The sequence below is a fragment of the Cavia porcellus genome, unplaced genomic scaffold (genome assembly GCF_034190915.1).
Source record: "Cavia porcellus strain 051 isolate PalLab524CR breed Dunkin Hartley unplaced genomic scaffold, mCavPor4.1 scaffold_16, whole genome shotgun sequence".
In the NCBI taxonomy this organism is placed as follows: Eukaryota; Metazoa; Chordata; class Mammalia; order Rodentia; family Caviidae; genus Cavia; species Cavia porcellus.
The window spans coordinates 51039471-51066167 of record NW_026947499.1 but is presented as its reverse complement, the minus strand read 5'-3'; the positions used below and the strand labels follow the sequence as shown (position 1 = coordinate 51066167).

General features: G+C 45.6%; 1 protein-coding gene across 3 annotated transcripts in view; it reads right to left on the bottom strand.

The window, feature by feature from the left end:
* Scnn1b (sodium channel epithelial 1 subunit beta) overlaps positions 1-26697 on the bottom strand; it is a 64229-nt gene that overhangs the window by 3100 nt on the left and 34432 nt on the right. Inside the window, exons 2-10 of one of the 3 annotated variants that reach the window (XM_063225353.1) lie at positions 19261-19588; positions 17230-17506; positions 15291-15481; positions 7794-7897; positions 5663-5826; positions 5249-5356; positions 2704-2821; positions 1580-1655; positions 1426-1483 (exon numbers count right to left, since the gene is read on the bottom strand). In XM_063225353.1, the coding sequence (XP_063081423.1) occupies positions 1426-1483; positions 1580-1655; positions 2704-2821; positions 5249-5356; positions 5663-5826; positions 7794-7897; positions 15291-15481; positions 17230-17506; positions 19261-19571 (1407 nt within the window). In that variant the 5' untranslated portion in view covers positions 19572-19588. 3 annotated transcript variants of the gene reach the window in all.

Here is a 26697-nt window from a genome sequence, read left to right as displayed (position 1 = left end):
TTCTGACTTTTCCTCAGAGTCAAAATGACCGTGAAAGGTAAATGTTTTGAATCAATTTAGGACACGAAGGTAGCCATGACTGTGCAACTAAAGATACTCACAAAAGAGGACTTCTAGAACTGTTTCAGAAAGTGGTGAGAACAATGGCACACACCTCTAATTCTAGTACTCTGGGAGGGCTGAGACAGGAGGATTGCAAGTTCAAGCCTAGCCCAGGCAATTTAAGTGAGATCCTGCTCAGTGCAAAGGTCCTGAGTTTAATCTCAGTACAAAATGAACAAGCAAACAAACAATAAAGTATGTTGAAGTATGTGGGAATATTTGGGGGGAGATTAACCAGTAAAGTGCTGTTATGGTTTGAAAACTGGTGGTCAACTTAACGCCAGCTGGATTACATCAGCATGGCATTGAGAGAAGATGCTCCACCTGAGGGCTGCCAGGATAAATAGGTGGAGAAGAAGAGAGATGTTGGGAGGGATTGAGGTGTTAAGGAGGCATTCTGGGTTCTCCTACGAGTTGCTGTCTGAGCTGTTGGTTCTCTTGGAGAAGCTCTGGTCCTCACATCAAGCATTGCTTCCTGGCTCCGGAGGGGAAGACATGTACTGCCTGGTCTCCAGGATGAACTCGTCATGCTGCTTCCTGGCACGTACCCTACTGTGCTTGTTGTCGGAGGAGCTCGGGGCCTCCGTGTCGCTGAGGACAGCTGTGGTGCCTTTCAGGACAGCCCTGCTCTTTGTTGTGAGTGTGACTTCTCGGCTCCACTGTAGAACCCTCATCCCACTAGCACTGCTCCTTCATCCTGCTGGCGTAGACTTTCTGGCTTCCACCGCTGACTCTTGGGTCTTCCCGGCACGAATTCGTAAAAGAGACTGGCGTGAGTCCTTTTTGTGGGCTTTGGACTTCCAGTTGAACTTGTGGAGGCCTTGTCCTGAGCTCTGGGTTTTTATCTGGATTCAATGTGGGACACAATGTGGGATATTGCCGTGGGGTTTAGACTCTTGACTAAATAATGTATGTCTTTGGTGTTGCAGATAGATTTCCTGCATTCTCCTGTGTTAACTTCCGGTGACCATTATAAAAATATTATAAACTCCATGTCCTGACCTGAATTGTTCTCTGTGTACAACCCCTGACTACAAGTGCCTTTTAATGTAGTAAATTAAAAAATTCAACATTCACAGTATTTTTCGATACACTGTCCTTCTCCAACTAGACCTCGAGTTCCGAACGTATTGCCTCTGTCTTAGGCACTGCTGTGATCCAGACACAGGGCCTGGGGGGACATTAGGGGAAGAATAGGAAGGGAAAGAGGGAGGGAGGGAAGGAATGAAGAAGGGAAGGAGGGAGAGAAAGTCCCTCTCCAAGTTCCAGAGTTGTCCTTGCCCAAAGACAAAGGCCAGGAACCTAGACCCTCCACCATCTCACCTCAGAGGCCTCAGAAGGCCAGTCGGCCATGGAGATGGTCATCGTGTACTGGGTGTCACTGGAAGAGAGAAGGTGGCCTTGTTGCTATACTGCCACCACTGTCCCCTTTGTGCCCCGCCCCAGTGGTAGCACGTGTCCCCGGGGCCACACTCACTTGCAGGACTCCTTGCACATGTTGATACACGTCTCTCTCTGGGTCACACTCATCCACAGGTTGAAGTAACAGTAGGCTGGGCAGGACAGGAGGAGATGGTCAAGAGCCCTGTGGTAGTTCCAGGGCTCTGCGCCTCCCGCTTTGAGCCTCTGGCTGACTCCCCTGGCCTGGGGACCCCTAAGTCTGTGGTTAGGTGGGGGACAGGAGGGTCTCTGTCCAAGCTCTCTGTTGTGGAGAGGCACTGCTCCCACCCCCACTGGATCTCCAGCCATTTTGGTCCAGTCCAGTTTAGAGGTGCCTCCGCTATGACAGCTCAGTAGGTGATAGTGGCTGTCGCTTTGCACATCCTCCGCATCTCTGCCTAAAAGATGAGGTTGTGGGGCCATGTACAAAGGGATGAGAGGCTGGAAGGGATAACATCTTCCCTGTTGTCTATGGATTACATTGATTTTAAGAGGTAGGACCCTCTACTGGTAATAGCATCCATTGTCATTTGGATTTGGGGCCACCAAAGCTTCCATGGCTTGAGCCTCTTGTGATTTCAAGTTCCAAGTGCTTGGAGGCCACATCATGATAGTGGCTTCCCCATCTCCCCTCCAAGCCCAGCACTCTGTAGAGAGACCAATGAGCTCACATGGAGATGGACACACACTCTGAGGATGGACATGTGGTCTTGTGCATGCCTTCACACATACATACACATGTGCCTAAGCTAGGGTACACAAATGCACACACAGACTCATACTGCACCTAGGAACATCCTGTGCACTTAGATGCAAACACAAACATGCCTTTTGCACATGCATTTGAAAACAGTTGTATACACGTGTATTCTCGCAGCAGCCACATTCCAAGGCTCATGCTCATGCTCATGCAGACATTTATGTGGTACATAGACATGTGTCCATGAGGCCACAGTCACTCCCAAACCTACATTCTCAAGTATGAATTTCATGGAGTCGAGGAAGAAAGAAGAGCCGGCTTCCTGCAGATAAGCCTAGGAAGGATCACAGGGAGGACTGGTCATGGTGCAAAGGTTGCCCCTGCCTAGGGCACTGAACTCTCCTGCACCGTGGTCAAAGCCTGCATGGGCAGTAACGCCAGCTGGCAGGAACCCCACTCACCCCAGTCTGGAAAGTCCTGGTTGTTGCAGTATCTCGCCCCCGGGGGAAGTGGGTACAGAAAGTGACCACAGCTGCAGTTATGGATCATATGGTCTTGGAAGCAGGAGTGAAGACAGGCCTGGGGGTGGTGGACAGAACACAGACATGGCCGGTGATGTTCCCGTGCCAGTGTCAGAAACAAGAGCCCAGCAAAGTCAACACCCAGGCCATGGGAGCTGGGGCTGAAGAGAGGTAAGCCCTGGGTAAGAGGCCAAGGCTAGAGGGTCAAACTGCAGCCAGGGACCCTGCAGTCCTTTTCTTGTGTCTGTCCTTTTCTCATGGGCCAGATAGCAGGTCCATGGACCCTACAGAAGGACTCTGGGCAGACCCCAGTGGCCCAGATACCCTGTCTAAAACTGGGGCTCCCAGATGACAAGGATAAGGATGGATTTCCCCAAACAGTAAATCTAATGCTTAGCTCTGTTTGCAGGGTGCCAGCACTCTTCCAAGCTTTCTACATACAGGGACCCCGGGAGGTGGCCTGAGCTCTTTCCTCCTGGAGGGAGGGACCTCCAGGGACAGGAGGAGAATGGCGACCTTCCTTTGACCTCTCAGAGATGATGACAGAAGAAGTGACCAGACTACTGGTCTACAGACTGTCCCTTGTTTGGGAGAGAGAGGAGAAAGGATACAGGCCTCTCCCCTACCCACTGGGAAGTGGATGTGATGAGTCTCCACTCACTAGTCCCAATATACTGGATTTTCAGGTAATTGTGATCTGGTTTAGTCCACTCAGGGGCCAACTATGTATCTTGGGCAAGTTATTAATGTCTCAGCCTCAGTTTACTCATGGCGAAACAAGGTGCTCATCACACCTGCCTCCTGAGGTCGGGCGATTCAGAGCAGCATCAGGTGCTCAGGAAGCAGCTGTTACTCATGTTACTTCACCTGTGCCGTGGCCCCAAGTCCTGACTATGTGGGTTCCTAGCTCCAATCCTTACCGGCTCCTCTTAGCCTCTGCCTCACCCTCCCTAAGGCTGCCCGAGCCCTTCTTCCCACTCCTCCTGCTGGCTCCTTCCCTGCCTAAGAAGGCCTGTCTCTGTCTTTCCCTGAAGAGTCTGTGGGGTCCCTGTGGGCAGGAGATGACAGGTTGGAAGATTCAGTGGCATGGCACAGAGGAGCCAGAACCGGGGTCACAGTAGGAGTGTTGGCTGGGACAGTGTCTTGCATACTTCTGGACCTCCTTGGCTCATCTGGAAAGTAGGTGCCATTCCCAGCTCTATGACTTTGGCCGGGGTGGACAGTGGCCAGAACGGTTGACATGGCCTGGGTCACTGCTGCTGCCTCAGAAGGAACAAGAGCTGAAGTTTTCCAGGAAGAAAACCTCCAGGGATGGGGCCTCCTCCTTCATGTTTCCCATCTCCCTGTGGCCCACAGAGGCTTGGCAGGTCCCCAGAGCTCTCCGTGGCCAAAACAAGATCCTCTAGACAGGAGGTGGCCAGAGCAGCCCAGCAGTGTAGGGTGGGCCATTTGGGCCGGTGAGTAGGTGGCAAGAGAGGCACAAAAGAAAACTTTGCAAGTGCATCCGTTAGGCTGCCTCTGATTTACTTTGGTTTCCTTATCTTCCAACGCAGCCTGTGCTGGGAGAAAAGTATTAACAAGTGGTTGGTCATTTCTTCCATCTTTAGAATGATTCATTCTGCCATTTCTAATGAGGTTGGGTTTGGGAGTGGACAGGGCTGACCTTGGAATCAGGAGAAGAGGGAAGCCTCTAGCCACAGCAAAGGGACTGAGGGCAGATACAGAGGGGACTTCCCAGGAAATTGATGAGGTGCTGAGACTGGGGTCTGTAAATCACAATTTCCTCATTCCTAAAACAGTAATGAGAATAGCATCTATATCCCTGGGTTGTTGCAAGGACTCCATGATGTAACATATGTAAAATACCTGCAATCATGCCTTCCCAGCCTGCAGCAAGCCTGCTCTGATTAATATATTAACAAATGCTGCTATTATTAGTATATTATTTCTTCACGAAGTGTTCAAATGATGTAATATGTGCGAGCTCATAGCACAGGATCTCACACCAGTGAGAGCTCCACTGTGTTAGCTGTTGTTTCTGTTTTCTTCTCGGGAGAGGCCAGGGTGAGATCCCGTATAATCCTGGGTGTCCCCAAAGCCACATCTGCCTGGATGAGAGTGAGAGGGAGCCAGCCCTAGGCCTTTGTGAGAACTTGGGAATTATACCAGTTCTGCAGGCCTGCATACTCTGTGACCACCTAGAAAAATTCAGCAGATCCTCTGCAAATGGGAAGGGGAACCAGAGGTGGAGGGAGGGGAAAGGGTAGTAAAAAAAACCCCGAACCATTAAGATGTGTTATGCACATATACCAAGCCCCCCATAAGCCATGTAACTATTATGTAGAGCAAACATGTACTAACAAACATTTAAAACTCCAGCAGAGCCAGTCTTACTGGGGCCAGCTCTCCTAGAGATTTGAGGTCTCAGGCTGGAAGCCATAGCAAAGGTATCAGGGTCAAGAGGGTATCAATATGGCCTGCCCACCTGGCTAGAGTAGGTGGTGTTGTAACTGCTGTAAAGGTTTCTGATGGCAACGTCAGAGCCGTTCATGGTGCAGGGGCTGTAGGGTTCACCCATGCGCTGCAGCTTGTCCTGTGTGGAGAGATTACTCATGGGGCCCCCTGGCCATCCCCAGAAAGCCCTCTCTGTACCTCATTCCCATCAAACTCTGGGCACAGGGGATACTGGAAAGGGGAAGGGGCTGCAAGTCCCACAGGTGCCTGAGGGCTCAGCTTGCCCCAGGGATTTGGGAAACCAAACCCAGTTTGGTTTCTACTTAAGTAGAGGCAAAAGGGCTGGGAAGGGGAGAGGTGGGAGTGGATCCCTTCCTTGAAGGCTGCAGGAGTTCACCCTGGGGCAGTTGGGCTTCCACCCTGGGCCCCTGGGCTCCAGCTATACCACCAGCACCCCGATGGAAGTCTCTGTCCCCGACATGGCATCGATGCCTTCCTCTTTGATGAAGGGGTATGTCCTCTGCTCGTGAAGCATCAGCCGGGCCCCCGCTGTGGAAGTGAGGAAGGGGACATAGTCCTCCTGGTCTATGTCCAGGATCAGCTTTAGACCTGTAGGAAGGACAGGTTGAGGGTTGCTGAGCTTGTTCTGCATTCAAGGCAGAGGGGAGACCTACCACCCACTTGACGAGCTCATTCCAGCCATAGGGGCCTCCAGGATCTGCCCAGGAAGCTAGTTTGCAAACCCAGTTTGCAAAACCACAGACCTCACACACTTTTTGCCTTTTGCAAAGCCCTCATCATATCTTCCCTGGGCTGATTTGCTCCACCCCAAATAATCTCTTCTGCACAGCAGGTAGGTTTAGGAAGTACCACAGGCCCACCTACCTCCTTCTAAGCCACCAGTGTTGGCACTAAATTCCTCTGAGTTCTCGTGTCCCTTTCTGCCCCTGGATCTCCGTAATGCTGTTCCCTGCTCTGGAATGCTGCTTCATCCTCACCATCCACCTAGACTCCTGCTTTTCCTCCAGCTCTCTGATCTCTTCTTCTGGAAGCTTCCTGACTGCCTGAGGTACTGTGGCCCAGGGTCCTTGTTAAACCCTTCCCTAGGGCTGGGATTTCCCTTCTCAGCATTTGCCTCACTTGTGTGATTTTTTTTCTCTTACAGTCTGTCTTCCTCACTCAACTGTCCCCTTCTTGAGGGATGAGACCAAATATTCTATGTGCCATATGTAGTCCCAAGCCAAATGGATGCTAGAGCTGAGTCCCGCCAGCTCAGGACAATCAGGCTGAAGTTCACAGAGCACTTGTTGCATGCTGAGTGCCGAATGATGTGCTTTCTTATCGATGATCTCATTGCATCCTCACTGAGCATAAGTACTATTATTGTCCCCATTTTGCAGATGAGGAAACTGAGGCATGGTGTGGTCACTCAGGTGGAGGAGGAGGCAGCTGGCTCCTCAGTATAATTTTGTGCCTCTGTAAAGTGAGTGTTCTGGTACCTTTGTGACAGTGTTTTCAGGAACAAAGGCTAGGCAAAGGTGTCAGCCCACTGTTCCCCTATTGGCAAGGAGCCCCATGATAGAAGTCACTGCATGAAACCTGCCTTTTGGCAGTGAGGTCCCAGCCTGAAGGGTGGGAGGAAAGGCTTATCAAACCTGTGTCTAGCATACAAGCCCGGAAGCCACAGCCAACATGAGCTCACCTGCCTTTTATAGGGCACAGGCTATGCACTGGTCTCAAGGAAAGGGTATCTGCCATCAAGCATTCCTTGCTTCCTGCAGCTCTTTACTCACTCAACCCGTCTCTCTCTGTGACTCTGTCTCCTCATGAGCTAACTACATAAACTGGATATGGTGGTGCACTCTGTGTGAGGCTGAGGCAGGAGGTTCACAGGTTTGAGCCCAGCCTGGGGAACTTAGTGGCTCAGTGAAGTCCTGTCACAAGATATAAACATAAAGGACTGGGGATGTAACTCAGTGTGAGGTCCTGAGCTCAACCCCTAGTACAGCTGAAAACGAAACATACATAAAACAAGAACCAAACAAAAAAAGAAAATTGTCCAGCAAGAGAGACTAAGGGTAAGTGCCAGTCGTAACGGGGTGATCTTGTACTGGCATGTCCAGTGTGCATAGAGTCCTCCTTTCTGGGCATGATGAAGCAACTGAAATCCTGTGAGGGCACAGTGACCACAAGCTGTACCCTATATGCTGCCATGTGCTAGTCTCTGAAGGGGAAACTGAGGCTCTGACAAGTCAGCCTTTGAGCTCAGTGAGTAGGTGGTGGAGCTGGGACAGGACCCAGGCATAGGAGCTTGAGCTCTCAGCATAACAAAATCGTTTTGGAAACCTCACTTGCTCATCAGCATAAGGCAGCTCTGCTCCTGCTGGGGCTCTGAGCATCATGGAAGGGAATGGCTGAGAAAGCCTGGCTTGCTCACTGCTGCCATATAGCAGAGGCTCCCCAAGGGCCATTCCTGCCTGTGCTGGCCTCGGCTCAACTCTCAGTCTCAGTCTAGGCCCACATGGTCCGTGTTTTAATTTCTCCTGGCTCTGGTCTCAGGACAAACCAACACTCACCGAATTCCGCCCCAGGATTGGCAGAGGGGAGCGCCTTCTCTGTCATGCCCCAGTTAAAGATGTAACAGTTGCCATAATTAGGATAGAAGATGGATGTGAAATTCCTGAAAGAGATGCCATTGGCTTGAGGGCGGGACACCTCCTAGCTAGTATCCCCTCAGCCGGGCTCCCCAGAGAATCTGCTGTCCACAGGGAAGCTAGTGTCCACTGCCCGCCCTCCATTCACTGCCCAGAGAGGCTCAGGCAAGCATCAGGTCATTAGGGTCTCCTTTCCCCACCTCCACCTCACTGTGGGAGCGAGAAAGGAAATCCCAGACTTGCTTCAGTTCAGCCATGAGTTATTTTTTGTCTTTTTTGAGACAGTTTCCCATAACGTTCAGGCTGGCGTTGAACTCATGGGGCTCCTCCTGCCTTGGCCTCCCAGCCTCAGCCTCTCAAGTCCTAATAGCCATGAGTTATGAAAGAAAACTTTCTGAACATTTGTATCTGTCTCATAGACATCTAGAAAAACACGAGTCCACATCTTAACCCCATCATCCTATCAACCTGACCTTAAAAAAAAAAAAAGAGTCTTCATAGATACAACCAAGGATAATAAGATGCGATCAACTGAGACTATCCAGGTGGGCCTACACCCAATGACAAGTGTCCTTATGTAGGCAGAAGAAGAGAATTCACAGCTTTGGAGAAGTCATGTAAGGATGGAGGTGGAACTTTGCAGGCACAAGACCTGCCTGGGCCACGAGCCACTGAAGAGGTAGGCAGGATTCTCCCCGGAGGCTCCCGAGAGAGAGCACCCATCCTACCCACAGCTGGATTTCTGTGGATGTGAGAATTCTCCATTAGAGCATAAATGTCTGTTTTATTTATTCATTTGTTTGTTTGTTTTTGAGACAGGGTTTCACTATGATTTCCCTGCCTCAGCCTTCCAGAGGGCTGGAATTACAGGTTTGACCACCACACCTAGCTTTCAAAAAGTATTTATTTTTCTGAAAGTAAGAACTCTTAACAGTAATTCTATTACCATGTTTAAAATAATAAAATTTCTTGATACTATTAAACATTCAGGACCAGAGTTATAGCTCAGTAGTACAATGCCTGCCTGGCAAGCGTGAGGTACTGAGTTTGGTTCCTGGTGCCCAAACCCCCCCCCCAAAACAAAAACCCTGCAAACCCCAAACAAACAACAAGCAAAAACATCCAGTTCAAATTTCTAGTTGTCTTATAAATATTGATTTTGTTTTTATAATTTAATGGTTTAAATTGAGACCTAAATGATTTTCACATACAGTTGTTTGATAAGCCTTTAAAGTTTCTTTTAATTGATAGCATCCTCCATCTGATTATTTTCATGCAACAAAGCTGTTATCAAGAGTTCCAGGTGCAGTTGTAGTGTTACATGCCTATAGTTCTAGCACTCTAGGAGGGTGAGGCAGGAAGATAAAAGTTTGAGCCTAGACAATTTAGCAAATTTTTGAAACCTTATATCAAAAATAAAGTAAGTATCAAAAATAAAGTAAGTTTCAGGTAATATCTGAAGATGAGCTGTACAAGGTAATCACTGAAGAAGGGGCCCAGTCCAAAGTGAAGACAGAATAGGATCCAACTCCCTACTATTAGGAAATGCTGGAGACAGAATACTTCCTTGTTGTTAAAAGATGCCACAGAAACTTAGAGAAACCCAGACTGTGGGGGGACTTCAAGCGATAAAGAATCACCTTTCTTCAACAAATAAATTGTAAAGGAGAAAATGGGAGACAACTCATAAATTAATAGAAAATTAGAAGTTAAAATCACAGTTAAAATCAAGTTAAAATCATAGTTAACATTAGGAGTTAAAATCACAGTGTTTCTGTGTCTGTCCCCCAACTTTCCTCGTAAGCAACTGACTGGCTCAGAGGACAGGCTAAGTAAACAGCAACTAAGGTACATAAAGTAATTAAATATTGTTTGGTTGATTTTTCAGGCCTGGAGACAGTGGTCTGAGCATCTTTTGGGAGGATGCTATATTATATACTAATATAGCAAATATGGGGAATTTTCTTCTGTCTTTGAACTCCAATATTGTTCCCACTGTTGTGCTTTGTTCTGATTGTTTTGCCTTATTCACAGTTCTGTTTTGATTGATTTTATTCTGCCTTGTTTTTGGTTTCATTTTGCTATACCTGATGGATTGGACAGCTATTGTGAAAATAACAAGATATAATATGATAGCTATTCCTGTTTTCCTACTATCCTGCTTTGAAGTTCTGTACCGATTTTGCTCATTATTTTGATTGGCTTTGTTCTGTTTAGTTTTGTTGGATTTTACTATCTTTAAAATTAAAAAATTTTTAAAAATCACAGTGTTTAACAAGCAAAAGTTAAAAAAGGTTAAGCCCATAGAAGGGGAGAGTAGAATAATGGTTACTAGAGGCTGGAAGGGGATAGAAGGAGGCTACGTGACAGCTACCAAATATACTTCCACAGGAAGAGCAAGTTCTAGTGTTCACAGCAGAGCAACCATAGTTCACATATTCTATTAAAAGCTGGAAAGGAAGCCAAGCATGGTGGTGCAGGCCTGTAATCCCAGTGCACAGGAGGCAGGAGGATCACGAATAGTTCAAGGCCAGCCTGGACTATATACTGAGACCGATCTCAAAATCAAAATAAAAAATAAAAAATAAAAAAACTAGAAGGGAGAAATTTGAACCTTCCCACATAGCAATAAAAATGTTTGAGGAGAGAGAAATGTTAATTACCTTAATATGATCTACACTAATACGATGTATGGAATTATCACACTGTACTCCATACATGCGGACATTATATGTCAACATTTAAAAATGATTAATTGGTAAAAAATAATGTGTAGACTTTCATTGAATATTGACTCAAACAAACAAACAAGCAAACATGATATTTATAAGCATAAATATAATTGACATTATTGGTAGTTGACATTGAGGAATTATTGTGAATGTTTTGTGTTATGTTTTTAAAAAAAGAAGGGTTGGGGAAGCAGCTCAGGTAAAACACTCGCATAGTACAAGGCGTTGGGTGACATTTTTTTTTTTTTTTTTGAAGTACCTTTTTTTGGTGGAGAGGACTGGGAATTGAACTTGGGACCTTGCACTTGCCAGACAGGTGCTTATGTTGCTGAGCTGTGTCCCCAGCCCCAACATTCTTAACATAAAAAAAAAGTAGCTTTTGCAGATAGATGCTGACCTGTTTACTGATGAAGACTTGGTACCTCGACTGCCTGTAGAATAGCCCTGGGTGTTGGAGTGAATCCCAGTTGGTGAATTTGAATAAAGATAATGTTGTTCATCCAGTTCTGTCCCTATGTATGTCCTCATCTCCACAAATAACTTAAAATATTTGTCTATGTTTTTGTGTTGTTCTATTTATTAAAATAAGAAAGAATAGGAAGAAGTACATCACATGTCACAAAAAAAAATCTTACGTGCAGAGCTGTCTACTAAACTTTATATTCTGCTACCAACATTTACTATACAACTTTTGTGGGCCAGGTCCTGGCTGAAAATATTATCTCACTTCATCCTCAGAATAACGCCGTGAGGTCAGGTGTTATTTTTCCTGATTTTCAGATAAGGCAGCCGTTGCCGGTATCTTTCATCTCGGTCTGCTAGGGGAAGAGGGTTGGTGCAGGCTGAGAAACCCAGTTCAGCAGCCAGCACAGCCGCTGTCTGATGGATTCAAACTGCTTTTTCAAGCTGTGAACTTAAGCTACCTTGTACCAGTGGTACAAGGGAACTGAGGAAGAAGCCCATTTCTTTGTTTAGCAAATGTTTACTGAGGCAGGTGTTGGGTTGTGAGTAGGGAGAGGGAGACAGAGAGTTGCCTTCTGTGGCTCACACTGTGGTTCCGGACATGTGGCGGCAGCTGTTCAGTTCTGTGTTTCCTCAATGTGACTCTAGCCTGTCCTCCTCTCCACTTCTAAATTCCCACCATGGTCCAAGCCCCCAGCATTTCCTGCGCGAAGCCCCATAGAAGCCTCGGCCTCCACTCATTCTCCTTTACCATGTTCCATGGCCCTATCTCCAGACCAGTGTTGACTTCTGTGGATCAGACAGGGCACACCCAGCTCTGGCCCCAACAAATGCCCCTGGCTGTTTGCAGAGTAACATAGAAGCTCACTCCAGATGTTTTCAGACTCAAGCCCTTTTATCACCTGCTGTTGCTTGTGCCTCGAGCAGTCTCTAAGCAGCCCTCCAAAGGACCAGCAGATCTCACCTACTATGAGGCCTCTGGTGACCTCCTCTGCCCATGCAGAGTGGTAGATGCTGACTCTTGGCTAAGAGCTTTATGACCAATAGTTAGTAAGAGTTTCCCTACCCAGCCACTCTTGCGCTGTTAAATCCCTGTACTGCATGAATCAAAAGGTGAAATTGTCTTGATTTAGTCACTCACCAGCTGCTCCTTGCTGCTGTGCACTGCAGTCCATGTGAGGGCACATGATCTTGCTCTTGGAAGAGGACAGCTCAGGGGTTCCGAGCACATGTCTGGAGCAAGCCTGCCCCGATTTTAATTCTAGCTCTGTCATTTACAAGCTGTCAAGCCTGGGGCCCTTCACTTATCTGCACCTCACTTTCCCCATCTGTTATGGTAATTCTGTGGCATCAGTGGCAGCCATGCTATGGGACCACAGGGAGGGTTAGATGCCTAGCATACTGTCGCAGTAAAAAATCCTGGCGGTGACTGCTTACCTCTCTAATTCTAGGGCTTGGCCCATAGTACACAGACACTCAGTAAATATTTGTTGAATAAACTACAACATGATAAAGACATCACAGAGATAAGCAGGGAGGGGTGACACCTAAGTCTCTGCAAGGGTGGGAAGAGGGTAGGGAAGGTTCTTGGGTGAGGTGAGGCCTGAGCAGGACTTTAAGGGTAAGCAGGACTCCTAGAGGGTGGGAGGAGAGAGAACACAGGTAGTGGGGCACGGCACAGGCAAAGGGCTGGGGGTTAGGAAGAGCTGTGGGCAGCACCTCGGAGAATATGTACTGTGAGAATGAGGGCTGTGGCCACAGGGAAAAGATACAGCAGAGCAAACCAGCTGAAGCCAGGCACCACTCTGAAGGCAGAGACCTCACCCTGGGCTGTGGGAACACACTGTTCCTAAGCACTGTTTTGGGCAGATTGACAGCGCGCAGGAGACAGTGAGGGTGCGGTCAGGTCCCCTCCTGCCAGGCTGTGTGCTCAGTCTCATCACTGGACCAACTGTTTGCTTCTTGGTAATGCTTTCTACCCAGAAAAGCTGTGCTCAGTACTGGCTGCATCTGCTTCCAGAGACAGGATTCCCTCTCCGGGGACAGGGTCTAGGAATTTGGGCAGAGCCCAGCAAGTTCCAGGAGATATCAGGGGCACTGTGCATGGCTGAGAAAACCGAGGCAGGAGATCACTTGAGACCAGGCTAAGCAATATAGGAAAAGGTTCTAAGTCTGTTAAAAAAAAAAAGACTGTAAAATGCAGGAAGCTAGGAGAAGCAGTATTGTGTGGTCCGGAATGGGGAAGCCTTCGCAGAGAAGCTGGTTGATCCCTGAAGCAGTAACAACAGTAATGACCATAAAGCTCATAAATGTTCTGATGTTGCTTTCTAAATAGCATTCTCCAGTAAAAGTGACTACAACGCCTTGAAAAATGGCTGATTCTAGGCTCATGAACCAGGTAGTAGCAGAATGTGCTGCTGCTTCTAATAATAATAATAATAATAATAATAACAATAATGATGATGATAGGAACATGTCAAAGGGACACAGGAGCTAACTGGAAGAGCTTCTAGTGACCAAAGCTGGGAGGATTTAAGAAAATAAATAATGAGGTACTAAATTATACCTTGAGAATGTAGGAACCCATATTGGTACACATGGAGGGGAGGAAAAAACCTTCCTTACAGAAACGCCCAAGTATCTACATTCTCTTCTCTGGGAGACTGTTAGAGCTTAATCCCCCCTACTCCCAGCCTCTCCCCTGCTGCACTGCTGGGCTCAGCGAGTCCCTTCCAAAGCTCAGAGCACAGGGAGAGGAGAAAATTCCTTTAATGGAGAAGTCTGGAAAACCAAGCAAAGCAGGCTAACAGCTGAGATACGTCACATGGCCGTCATGTGCCCCTGGTGTGATATGTCATGAAGAGGCTGCTCACCTCCTCCAGGGTGTTCTTCCCCTGACCATGGAGCTCCAGTGAAGGAAAACAAATCAGCCCAAATTGAGGGCTTTCTACAAACACCTGACCAATGCTACAAAACTGTGAAGGTCATTGAAAACAAAGACGCCTGAGAAATTAAGACCACTAAGGTCATGTGATGGTTAAATGCAACATGGTCTCCGGGGTGGAACCTGGAACACAGAAAGATCACTGGGAAAAGCTGATCACATCTGACAGATGTCTCATTTCCTCCAATATCCCATCTTAGATTTTTTTTTTGATATAGGGTCTTGCTATGCAGTTCAGGCTGGGCCCTGGACTCACTGGGTAGTCCAGGGGGCCTCGAATTCATAACAATCCTCCTCTTTCATAACAACACTCCTCCTGAGCGGTGGGATTACGAGTGTGCACCACCACACTTGGCTACCATTTTAGTTTTAACTAAGCACCATGGTAAGGTTGGATGTTCATGACAGAGAAAATTGGGTAAGGGGCCTGAGGGAACTCTACTTTCTTTGACAATCTAGAGAGAGTCTGCAATAAACAGCTATTTTAAAAAAAATGTTCGTCTAGTAGGGTGCCCTGGTGCACATCTGTAATAGCTGTTTGGGCTCCAAAGATGGGCCATACTTTCCTAACACTGAGCACTTACAATGTCTATGGGGGATGGACACAGTCTAGAGCCCAGGTTGGGCAAAGGCAGAGAGACACCGTTCTGTACTGTGTCCGAGGCTGACTCAGGAAGGCGAGAAGAACTCAAAGATAGGTCAGTTGAGATTTCAATGCTTGGGAGGCTGGTGGTGGCACCAGGCGTGGCTCAGAAGAGGTGGGGTGGTTGGAGAAGAGTCTCACTAAGTCCTTAAGTCACTAAGTCATTAACTCGTCCAGGCTGGACTTGAAGCTGTGATCCTTCTCCCTCAGTCTGCCAGAGTAGAGTCCCTGTTTCAGAGACGAGAAAACCGAGAGGCTGAAGCTAGCATGCCCATCCAGACTTCCTATCAGGTTCCACATCAGCCCCCAGAGGCCGGGTGTTTGTGGCTAAAGGCTCACAGCTGCCCCTTCTCATGTCCCCTTGAGTGGGAAATGAGGAGACCCATCCCTGGAGGCGGCTCACAGCCAGGTACAGGCTGATAGAGACCCTCTTTTAAGGGACAACAATTCTGTATGTGGCGTGTGCACCAACCAGCTCATCCTGCCCATCAGGCCAAGCCAAGACTTCACCAGGGACCACATCTTGCTTAGCCCTTTCTTGTTCTTTATTCTGCATCCATTCTTCCATGAGTCCTATGGTGCAGAAGCTGCTAAGTGGCAGGGTGGGGTGGGGTAGGGTAGTAGGCAAGGGCTCTCACCGGTAGCTGCAGGGCTCTGTCCCAAACAGGCAGGCGAGGATCATATGCTCAGCTGAGTAGCCCATCTCCACCAGTTCCTGGCGTGACACCTGTGAGAAGATGTTGGTAGCCTGCAGGGCATACCACTCAGTCACGGCCTGGGTGGCACTGGTGAAGTTCCGGAAGGTACACACGGTCCCGTTGAGGCTGCACTGCAGGGACAAGGAGGGGTTCCAGTGGGTATGGGGCTTCTGCGTACTTCCAGCCACTGGCCTGAGGACCTACAGGGCTAGAACTGCACTTGGCCCACTGCCCCGTGGCCGCACCTTTGCAGTGGGAAACGTGGTCCTAAGTATACTCACCCATACTCAGGGGTCATGATGTCACTCTCAGTTGTATGGCTGGTCACAAGGACTTTCCTGAATAGCCAACAGCCCCAGCTTCATATATACTGTTATGGACTAATGACCACACACAGCGTTGCATGCACAGATGTTCACACAAATGTCTGCTCTCTAACATCCACAGGCACATGATGGCATGGTCACTATGTATATACATGTTCATACAAGCCTCCAACATCTAATTACATGTTCTTTTCTCTACTGAGAAGGGCATCTTGCTATGCTGCCCATGCTACCCTTGAACTCCTGGTCTCGAGCAATCCTCCTGCCTCAGTCTCCTGAATAGCTGGGACTACTGCTCCCTGCTTAGCCCATTTACCTAGATTCACACTAGTGGCCACCATGCTCTGATGACCTAGAACCACACACACATGTACCTGTCTATGTAGATGCACACTCACATACACAGACAGACAACACCTTCTGACTCCTTGGCTCCTTTCTCAATCACTGCCTATGACTTCTAGAGGCTGCACGGACAAGGAAGTCAGAACTCAGGGATTTGGCCTCCCCCCTGCTTAGGGAGAACATGGGGTCAGTCACCCTAAGTCTGCTAAGCTCACAGTGAAAGGTAGAAGGGCACTAACTGGTGCTGGAATGGAGCTCAGGAGCCCCAAGCTTTTGCTGGCCCGAGTGCAGCATTGGGAGCTGGGGAAGTCATGACCATGTGAATGAGTAAAGCAGGCTTTGTCCCTATCTAAGCTGATCCTCAGTCACCAAGGAAACTGGTAACCACGCAGGATCCTGGGCCTCAGCCCAGAACTTTCTGTTCCAACTCTCCAGGAGCAGTGCTCAGGGATTTGCACTGGTATAGAATGACCCTAACAGGTTCTTCTTCCCATCTTCAGGCTTCTAGAGCTGATGGTATGTCAGCTTCCCTGGGAAGAGAGGTTATTTCTTGGAACCCAACTGTACTGCCCAGCTACTGAAGTCTTTATGGCAGTGAGACTTAGATCCTTCTTCAAGGAACAATGCCCCCTCCCCACTTGTGGTCTGACAGAGGCTTACATCGCCCCAGCACCCAAAGCACATGAATCAGAACTGGCCAATCATGGGAACCCATCCTCTAGCTCACTGTGACTGGCTCAGCAGAGAGCGTGTGATCTGGTGAGTAAGTCCCAGGCCCTTCACTGAAGCTATTGAGAAAGAGGAGAGATTGCAGAGCTGGTAAGGTATAAGGGTACTGACAGGGCCCTTTATGTAGAGATGGTGTACCAGAGAGTAATATCAACCATTAGAAAAGCTGAATGGGACAAAGAGGGATAAAGTCCTGATAACATCTGAGCACCTGGATTCAGCCATACCTGAACCCACCTGATCTCTGAACTTCTGAGTTATATGAATTCCCTATTTTGCATTAGAAAATTGGTGCTGGATCAGTTGCATCCAGAAGAGTCTCGACTCACAAGCTGGCTATTTCCGTTTCTGCAAATTTTGCAAATAGAAAATGAACACTGGCTTCCCCCAACAAGATTCAAGTTACTAAAGAAAAGAGACTCCCATTAGTCTTGCTGGGAAGGGACTCATTGCTGGATGTGTGTCTGGAGACTACTTACCAGTTTCATGGCCAATTTGCACCCCGGGGCACTGCAGGTCCTTCCTTGTGCTGCGTTGCTGCCTACTGAGGCACTGGGGATATTCTCAAAGAGATCAAGGACCACTGGGTGGCTGGAGTCCTGCTCATAAATAAGCACCAGGGGCGTATTGTTCCAGAGGGTGAAGTTCAGAGCACTGGTGGTGTTGGCATAGCTGGCCTCTGGGGCCAGGATCCTCTCCAGGACCGCCTTCATCAGCTCGTCCAGGTCCATCAGTAGATGCTTGGTTTTGGAATACCTGGTTGGGGAGAGGTTAGGAAGGTGGCTAAGGATGAGCCGCAAGCAGCACACCTAAAACCTGGGTTCCTCTTGTATTCCAGTGTGGCTGTCACCAGGTATCAGAAGGTGCCGTGCACATGCACGCACTTCTCCATGCATGCGTGTGTCTTTCTACCACTCAAATGTTGTTTACAGCTCTATAGTAAGTATGTTAGTAAATTCAGTTCTCCCAGATAGTTGCTAATTCGACAATTAAAAGGAAAAACAAAAATCCCAGAAATGCATCATAACCAAAAAAGAAAGAAAGAAATCAGAGAAATCGTTAGAAGCGAAAGACACAGCTGATGTTTCAGACTTTTTGAACAGGGTTTGTTTCTTTGTTTGAAGTCCTCTGTCCTTCCGGTATCAATAAAGTTTAGAGTACGGACAGGAGTAGTACCTGGGAGAGCCTATTTGGGGGCTAACAACCACTCCCCCTTCTTCCCGATGGCACAGCTGGGAGGAGGTGCGCCTCCCCTAGCTCGAGCAGTAAGTTCTGATTGGTCCAAATGGATCTCGGTGGTCCCCTCCTCTTTGCTATGGCTGCTGCAGGCATCGCATGTGATACAGAGCTCTCATTGTTTTTCAGCTCCAAAAAAATGGTGTGATCATTTTAAATTATGGCTTCCAACTTTTGCTATGGTCAGCAGCATCAGTCTTTTTTTTTTTGTACCGGGGATCAAACTCCACTTTGCGTTTGCTGGGCCGGCGCTTACGCCTTGGAGCCAAATCCCCGGTCCAGTAGCATTATTCTTAAATATCGTTAAGTCAATATTTTCCTCTGCCTGTTCCTGAACAAGAGGAATGTATTCCCTTACTCCAGAGCCGTGTTTAAGGGTTACTGAAGTTCTCTGGTTCTGCTTTTGATTCCCTGAATTTTCAGGATGGAGTTCTTACTCCAGGGCCTTTGTGTGTGTTGCATCCACCACTTAGGGGCATTTCTCCTGGCTAACGTCTGTCTACTCAGTCCTCTGGGAATTTTTCTCTTACTGATCATCTGCTTCTCCTCAGCCCAGATGAAATCTGAGTCTCCTTGTATGTCTCATTTAGAAGCCCAGCAGTCAGGTTGGGGGGAAAGGCCAGCATGGCAGAATGACTTAAGAAGTGGCAGGTTTGGAGTGAGATCAGACCTGAGCTCAAATCCCAGAGCTGCTCGCTGTGTGTCTTTAGGCAAGTTTACTCACCTCTCTGAACCTCTGTTTCCTTACCTGTAAAGTGGGGCTGCTGCAGAAGATCCTGCCTGCATGTACGTTGGCTGGGTGGATTAGAGTCACTCCCGTATCAGTGCCCTAAGGACACACAGCACAGTGCCTGACACACAGGCCTTTAATGTGTAGTGTTATTTTTATCATTACAGTTTTACTTCATTCAATATTCGTGGGAGAAATATTAATGCCTTGTAGAGAGGGCTGCTCACTACTGTATTTCCAGCAGTGGTGGCCGATACCGAGCAGCTGCTCAGCAGACACAGGCGCAATGTCTAAACAGACGCAGGCATCCCCGAAGGCAGCACTAGCGGGTACTTTTTGAGTTTCTCTGCATCTAAGAAGCTTATGAAATTTGACTCTTACTTGCTGCAAGAGGAGGAACTCCAAGATGGAGAAAGAGAAAGAAGGGGGGAAAAACCCAGGCACAGGAAGATAAACGAAAAGAAAGAGGAAGGTCAAGTGAGGGCAGGAAGGAAGGGCGGGTGGAGGCAGAGCGGCCGGGCCGCGCGCTCCAGGTACCACCTACTGGAAGGGGCTGGCGTTGCAGATGGTGACGGCGGGGAAGTCCATGGTCTTGAAGCCCAGGGAGAGCGAGACGGTGACCTCCCAGTTCAGGTAGGTCTTGATGAACTCGCTCCACTGCCAGCACACGAGCGAGGCGAAGAGCAGGGTGATGAGGAACCACATGGCCTTCTTCTTGGGCCCCTCGCAGATGATGCGCTTGGGGCCGTGAGTGTTGGTGTTGTTGCAGTACCACACCAGCAGCTCCTTGTAGGTGTAGCCCGGACCCTTCTGCAGCCGGTGCAGGCCCTTCAGCAGGTACTTCCTCAAGTGCATGGTGGCCCCTGTGACACCTGGAAGCAGATTCGGGTAGAATGTCCCAGGCCCGGCCGGAGGCCTCGCCATGCACCTCACTCCGTCCTGCTTTCCACGCTTTCTCCCTCCCTCCCACCTTCGTTCCTTCCCTCTCACCTTCCCTCCTTCCACTCATCCTTCCATTCATCCCCAACCCCAAAGCATTTATGGTCCCTGAGGACTCGCTGATGAGGAAAACAGAACAGTTTCTTGCCCTCTGGGATGCATGACCTAATAGATGAGCTACTTGAATTCTCCAGTCCTTGGGGTTTCTATGTATAAAATGGAGATAAGCAAATCTCAATCTCTCTGTCTCTGTCTCTGTCTCTCTGTCTCTGTCTCTGTGTGTATTTGTGTGTGTTAATAGAGATTCAAGCAAGAGTTACAGACTTTTTACTGTTATATTTATTTTTTATTTTGAGACAGCTTTTGCTAAATCACCAGGTTGCCTAGGTGGGCTCAAATTTTGATCCTCCTGCCTCTGCCACTCAGTGTGGTGGAGTTACAGGTATCCACCATCCACACCTGACTCCAATTCATCTCCTTATTTATTCATTGAGTTGTTTTTTGTGGTGCTGGGGTTTGAACCCAGGGACTCATGCATGATAGACAAATCCTCTAACACTGAGCCCAGTCCCATTATATCTAATTTATAGATTGCACGAGGAGACAGGGTCCTTGAGAAAATTATACCTAGATAATTGTTGCAGACTCTGGTACCAGATAGCTTTTTAGGAAATACCTGTTCCTTTTTCTTTCTCCCCAGACACAGAGCAAGAATATCCCAGTCCTGTCCCTGAATCCCCAATTGTAGTCTAAGTTCAGGTCCAAACCAAAGACCTCTTCCAAGTAACTTTCCTGACTGGGTCACAGTGACCTGTACCCTACTCTGAGAGCCACTCCCTGGTAGGCCACTGTGGTGGGCAGTGTGTGGCCGTCTGCTCAGCATTTTCTCTCCCTTGCTCTGATGTTTCAGGAGAATATTCCTCCCCAGGTCAGTGTGAGTTGTCAAGCTGACTTCTATCCCCAGCTCTGGAAGATGTGGTCCTTACCAGTGTGACTGGACCACTGAGACTCAATTCTGTTACTTAATGTTAAGCACTTGGACCTAGCAATGCTTAAAGTCATTTATTCCTGAGTTATGGGAACCAACACTGCAGGTGTATGCTGATTCAGAGTGAATGTCTGTCATCTGCAGCCATGACAATGTTAAAGGAGGAAAACATGCCCATTGTTTCTCCCTGTGTTATAGTTATTTGTACCCATGGCTCTTCCATAAGATCACAAGCTCCCTGAGGGTAGTAATACCTTTGCATCTTTGACAAGACCCAGGATGGCACCTGGAATTCTACCAAACAGCCAAATATATAATGCCAGCTGTTTGTGTCTAAGCAGAGATTTCAGGCTTGTCCAAGCATGTTCATGCCTGACCTAAGCTCTGGACACTGCACCATGCTCAACTTTCCTTCTCAGGTTGGATAAGCCCAAACTGTCAAGGGCTTCCTCTCCCACTTCACTGGCCCTGCTCTGATGGGACTCAAGCTCCACATGCCTCCTGCACAGACCCCAAGCCATCATGGCTGCTAGACTATTCATAGACTAGCCCAACCCCCAACTTTTCTCAGCAAACCTATCCCTTGCTCTGACATCATGGAGTAATGATAATTATCATAATAACAACTCCCAGATCAACCTCAAAGCACTGTTTACCACCACCCAGGCACTAATGTGCTTCATAGGTTATTTCATTCTTCTAAATTGTTTTCCAAGACTGTACATGTGGAAAGAATAGGGCTTAATAAATTTCCAGCACCTCGCAGCCTAGTAGGAAGATAGCACATTATGTTCCTCTAAGGAATCCTGGAAGAAATAAACAAAGAGCGTCTCTAATGTCCTAATCTTTTGTATTCTCATTTAATCATTTGATTCTGTCAAGGACAACGACTCACCTTGGTCTTAACAGGTCTGTACTCCTTGCTAATCTCCCAGTTTAAGTATGAGGTCTCAGGCTCAGAATCTTGCCAAGCTACCATATCTAGTTAGAACCAGTACCATTCTGTTTTGACTGAGTTTATTATTTTAAATTTTTTTTTCCAGTGCAGGAGATTGAATTTAGCTAAGATTTTGCACATGCAATGCAAGTACTTTGCCATTGAGCTACATGTCCAGATTTTTTATAAACTCTGAGACAAAGTCTTGCTAAATTGCCCATGGTGGCTTCAAATTTGCAATCCTGCTTCAGCCTCCCAAGTTACTGAGATTACCAGCATGCATATTCATACCTGGCTCATTGGGTTTATTTTTAAGAGTGACTTTCAATTTGCAACAAAGTCACTGGCTTTCCTTTTAGGTTCATAAACACACTTAAGTAAAAAAAAAAGAAGTAGAAATTAATTTAAAGAAAAAATAAATAAATAATAGCATTACATGTAGCAAAAGTTGTGACACTGGTGGGCAAATAACAGAAGTTGGCTGAGTACAGGAAGACTTTTTACACATTAGGTCCCTTCAGTCATTAACCAAGTTAAAAAATCAATTTACTGCAAAGAATTTTATGCTCTTTCCGTCAGATTTCACCCCCCAAGGTGATGGATGGTATGTGTATGGAGTCCGTACACAGCTTGTGCAGAAGGGTTTGAATCAGTTTATAGTTTAAACCAAGCCGAACAAATAAAGTAGAGATTGAGTCCCGAGTGGATGCCGGACGAGTGGACACTGTCATGCTTCAGAGAGTCACAGATGCTATCGATATCTTGGCCATGAATTCATGGGTAAACACTCATGGTAGGAAAAGCAAAACCAGTGTTGCACATAACTGCTTCTGTTTTCTTGTAACAGAAAACATCTGCTCGCTTTTGGAGCCAAGTCTTGGTGGAAGGATAAGGGGGAGAGCAACATGTGCCTCCAGTTATTATTTTGACAAAGAACAAAAGAATGTTATTCGTAGTCAATTCTCATACTCTTCTGAATGACAGGCTGTGAATGGATTACCCATGAGCAAAGGGGCAAAGAGGTTTTGTTGTTATTGCTTATTGTTAGTGCATTATGTTTTATAATTCCTTCTTTAAATAAGACCTTTATTTATTTATTTATTTATTTATTTATTTATTGTCTTTTTGCTTTTTATCGGTACCGGGGATCGAACTCATGACTGCCTGCTTGCAAGGCAGGCGCTTATGCCGCTGAGCTAAATCCCCAGCCCAATAAGACCTTTATTAAGGCATAATTTGGGCCAAGGGTTTAGCTCAGCAACACAAATACCTGCCAGGCAAGAGCAAGGTCATGGTTCAATCCCTGGTACAAAAAAAGACATAATTCCCATAACACACAATTCATCCATTTAAAGTGTAGAATTCAATGGATTTTGATATACTCACAGAGTTGTTAAACCATCACCATAAACAATTCTAAAATATTTTTATCTCCCCTCAAAGAAACTCTGATACCCATTAACAGTTGCTCATTCTTCTCTTGCCCTTTGTCCTGGCAACTTCTAATTTTTGACTCTACAGATTTGCTTATTTGGGACATTTCATATTGGGATGTAAATAGAACCACATAATAAGTGGTTTTTTGCGATTGTCTTCTTTCATTTGGCGTGTTTTCAAGGTTCATTCATGTTGTAACGTATATCAGTGTTTTGCTTATTTTTATGGCCAAATAGTATTGCATATTGTAGATACATCACACGTTATACATCCATTCATCAATTGATGGGAGTTTGGATTGTTTTTATCTTTTGACTGTCATGAAAATATTGTTATGAGCACATATGAGCTTTGGTGTAGACATGTGTTTTCATTTCTCTTGGCTATACTTAGGAATGGATAATATATTGTCATGTAGCACTGACAATTCCATATAACAGATGTAATAAAATACCATATGGCCATGTAGTAATTCTATGTTTAATCTTTTGAAGAACTGCCAGACTGCTTTCCAAAATGCCCGCATTATTTTACAGTTTTATCAGCAGTGTATGAGGATTTCAGTTTCTCTGTGTCCTCCCTAACAGTTTTTATTATATTTCCAGAAAAATTTGATAGCCATCCTTGTAGACTTGAAGTAGTATCTTTTTTTAAGTTAAGTTTATTGGTACACTTTAGGTATATATAATGATCACATTCATCATAGGGAATTTGTACCTGTACATGATATATCTTGATTTCTCTTTTTTCCCCCATTCCCTTTCCCTCCCTTCAACCCTTTCCCCCTCCTTATTACTTATTTATTGGTACCAGGGATCAAACTCACAACCTCATACTTGCTAGGCAGGCACTGTGCCACTGAGCTATACCCCTGGCCCTCCCCTCCCTATTTACAAAGCTTTGTTTTCATTTTATCTTGAAGTGGTATCTTATTATAGTTTTAAATTGTGTCTTCCTGATAGGTAATGATGTTGAGCATATTTGCATGTGTTCATGCCTCTTAGATTCATTATAAGATCAATATATTTGCTTTGGAAAAATGTCTATTTGGATCCCTTGCACTTTTTTTTTGTTACCAGGGATCAAACTCATGACTTGGGGTTGCCGGGCAGGCAATGACTCCACTGAGCCTGTCTTTGCACATTTTTAAATTGGCTCAATTATCTTTTCATTACTGAGCCCTGAGTTATATATGCATAACCTATGTACAAGTCTACTTGCAGAAATAAGATTTGCAAAATTTGTCTCCCATTCTGTGTTGTCTTTTCATTTTCTTTTTGGTGTAATTTGAAATACAAAGATTTAAATTTGGATAATGTCTAAGTGGTTCATATTTCTTTTGCCTAATCCAAATCCATGAAAATTTATTCCTATGTTTTATTCCAAGAAATTTATAGTTCTAGCTCTGACATATAGACAGTTCATTAATTTTGAATTTTTTTAAATCTGGTATGAGGTAGGGGTCTAACTTCTTTTGTTTTTGGCACTGGAGATTGCATTTAGAGCACTCTGCTACTGAGCTAAATCCCCAACCTTCCCTTTTTTTGAGACAGGATTTTACTAAACGCCTAGCATGGGTTTGAACTTGTAATCTTCCTGCCTTAGCCTCCCAGAGTACGGGGATTACAGGTATGAACCACCATGCTGAGTACCAACTTCACTATTTTGCACGTAGACATCTGCTTGTCTTAGCACCAACAGTATTCTCATTCCCATTTGATTGACTTGTACCTCCCCCCATTTGAATTAAAGAAAACCTAAGTAAATAGAGAGATATACCATGCTCATGGATCAGAAGTCAATATTGTTAAAATGCCAGTCTCTACATCAACTGAATCCCAAAGAAGTTAACTTCTAGATCCAACAGCAATGAAAATTCTCTGTAGAACCATAGTAGCAATTGAGTGGCTGATTCTAGAATTTACATGGAAAAACAAGGGAACTAAAATAGCAAAACCAAAACAAAACCCACACAATTAAAAAACACTTCTTAAAAAAGAACAGAACTAAAGAGAATATTCTATTTTATATCAAGCGTACTATAATGTACAGTAAACAGGACAGCTTGGTATTGGTGTAACAGTAGACATAGTGACTAATGGAACAGAATAGAGAATTCAAAAATAGATCGGCAAAAATGTCAAGATAATTCAATGAAAAAAGGATAATCTTTTCAGCAAAAAGATGTTAAATGAGTATTCATGTTTTTTTAAAAAGTGAATCTTAACTCCTACTCTACACTAAATACAAAAATTAATTTTGTATATAAAACATACAGAAGAAAGTATAGGAGAAAATCTGTGCAAATTTAAGGTAGGCAAAGATATTTTAAATAGTATACTAAAATTATGAGTTAGAAAATATGAGGTAGTGAATAGCACATTATTAAAATTAAAATCTTCTGCTCTTCAAAAAGATATTAGCTCAGTGGTAGAGCACTTACTTTCCTGATATGTGGAGGCCCTGGGTTCCATCCTCATGTCTCAAGAAATAAAGAAAAAAAAAGAAAAAGAAATGTACAAGAGTTACTGTTAAGAAAATGAAAAAGCAATTAACTATGAGAAAACATCTAGAGGGGCCTAGGGATTTAGCTCAGTGGCATAAGCGCCTGCCTGGCAAGTGCAAGGTCATGAGTTCAATCCCCGGTACCACCAAAAAAAAAAAAAAAAAAAAAAAAAAGAGAAAACAACTATGATGCATGTCTGACAAAGAAATTATATACAGAACATATGAAGACCTCTTATAAATAAATAAAAGCACAAAGACTGCAAGAAAGGGCAAAAGCAACACATGGAATTTGCCTCTGTATTCAACTGTAGATGAATGAAGAGATAAATGTGGTCTAGATACACTACGTTTATCCATAAAAACAGAATGAAGTCATTTGCAGCAATGTGGATGAATCTGGAGGACATTATGGTAAGTGAAATAAGCCAGGCACCAGGTACAGAGCGATAAATCTAGCATGTTCTCACTTACATGTGGAGCTATAAAAGTGGATCTCATAGAAATAGTAGAATGGTGGTTATCAGAGGCTGGGAAAGATGATGGTAAGGAGAGAGGGTATGGAGAGAGAGGATGTTTGGGTTCAGGGGTGAAGTTGGGTGACAGGAATTCTAATGTTTTACAGCATAGTAAGGCAAATGTGATTACTAACAATTGGTTGGGTATTTCAGAACAGCCAGTAGAGAGGATTTTGAATATTCCAGACACAACAAAGATGGTAAGTGTTTGAGGCAATGGCAGTGCCAACCACCTTGATCTGATCATTACACTTTGTACACGTACTGAAATATCGCACTCTACCCGTAAATATGTACACTTATGTGACAATTAAAATTTAAGATGGTAAGTCCATTAACATTAAGTTAGCACTAATAACTATGCCAAGTAACATTACTAGCTTCATTTTATTACTTGAATAAAATAAACATCACCCCAGAGTTAATTCTTGTTGATTGTATATGCACAAAAAAGTTAAAATATATAAATATTCCTTTTAAGAGTGGGCAAAAAATTTGAAAAACACAATTAAAAATGCATGAATGGCTCACAGCACATGAACAAATTCTCATCATCTTCAGTCAACAGGGAAAACCACAATGAAACACCATTGCATGCCTGCTACAGGAACGGACAGTACTTAGTGTTGGTGAGAGAATGCAGAGCAACTGCGATTT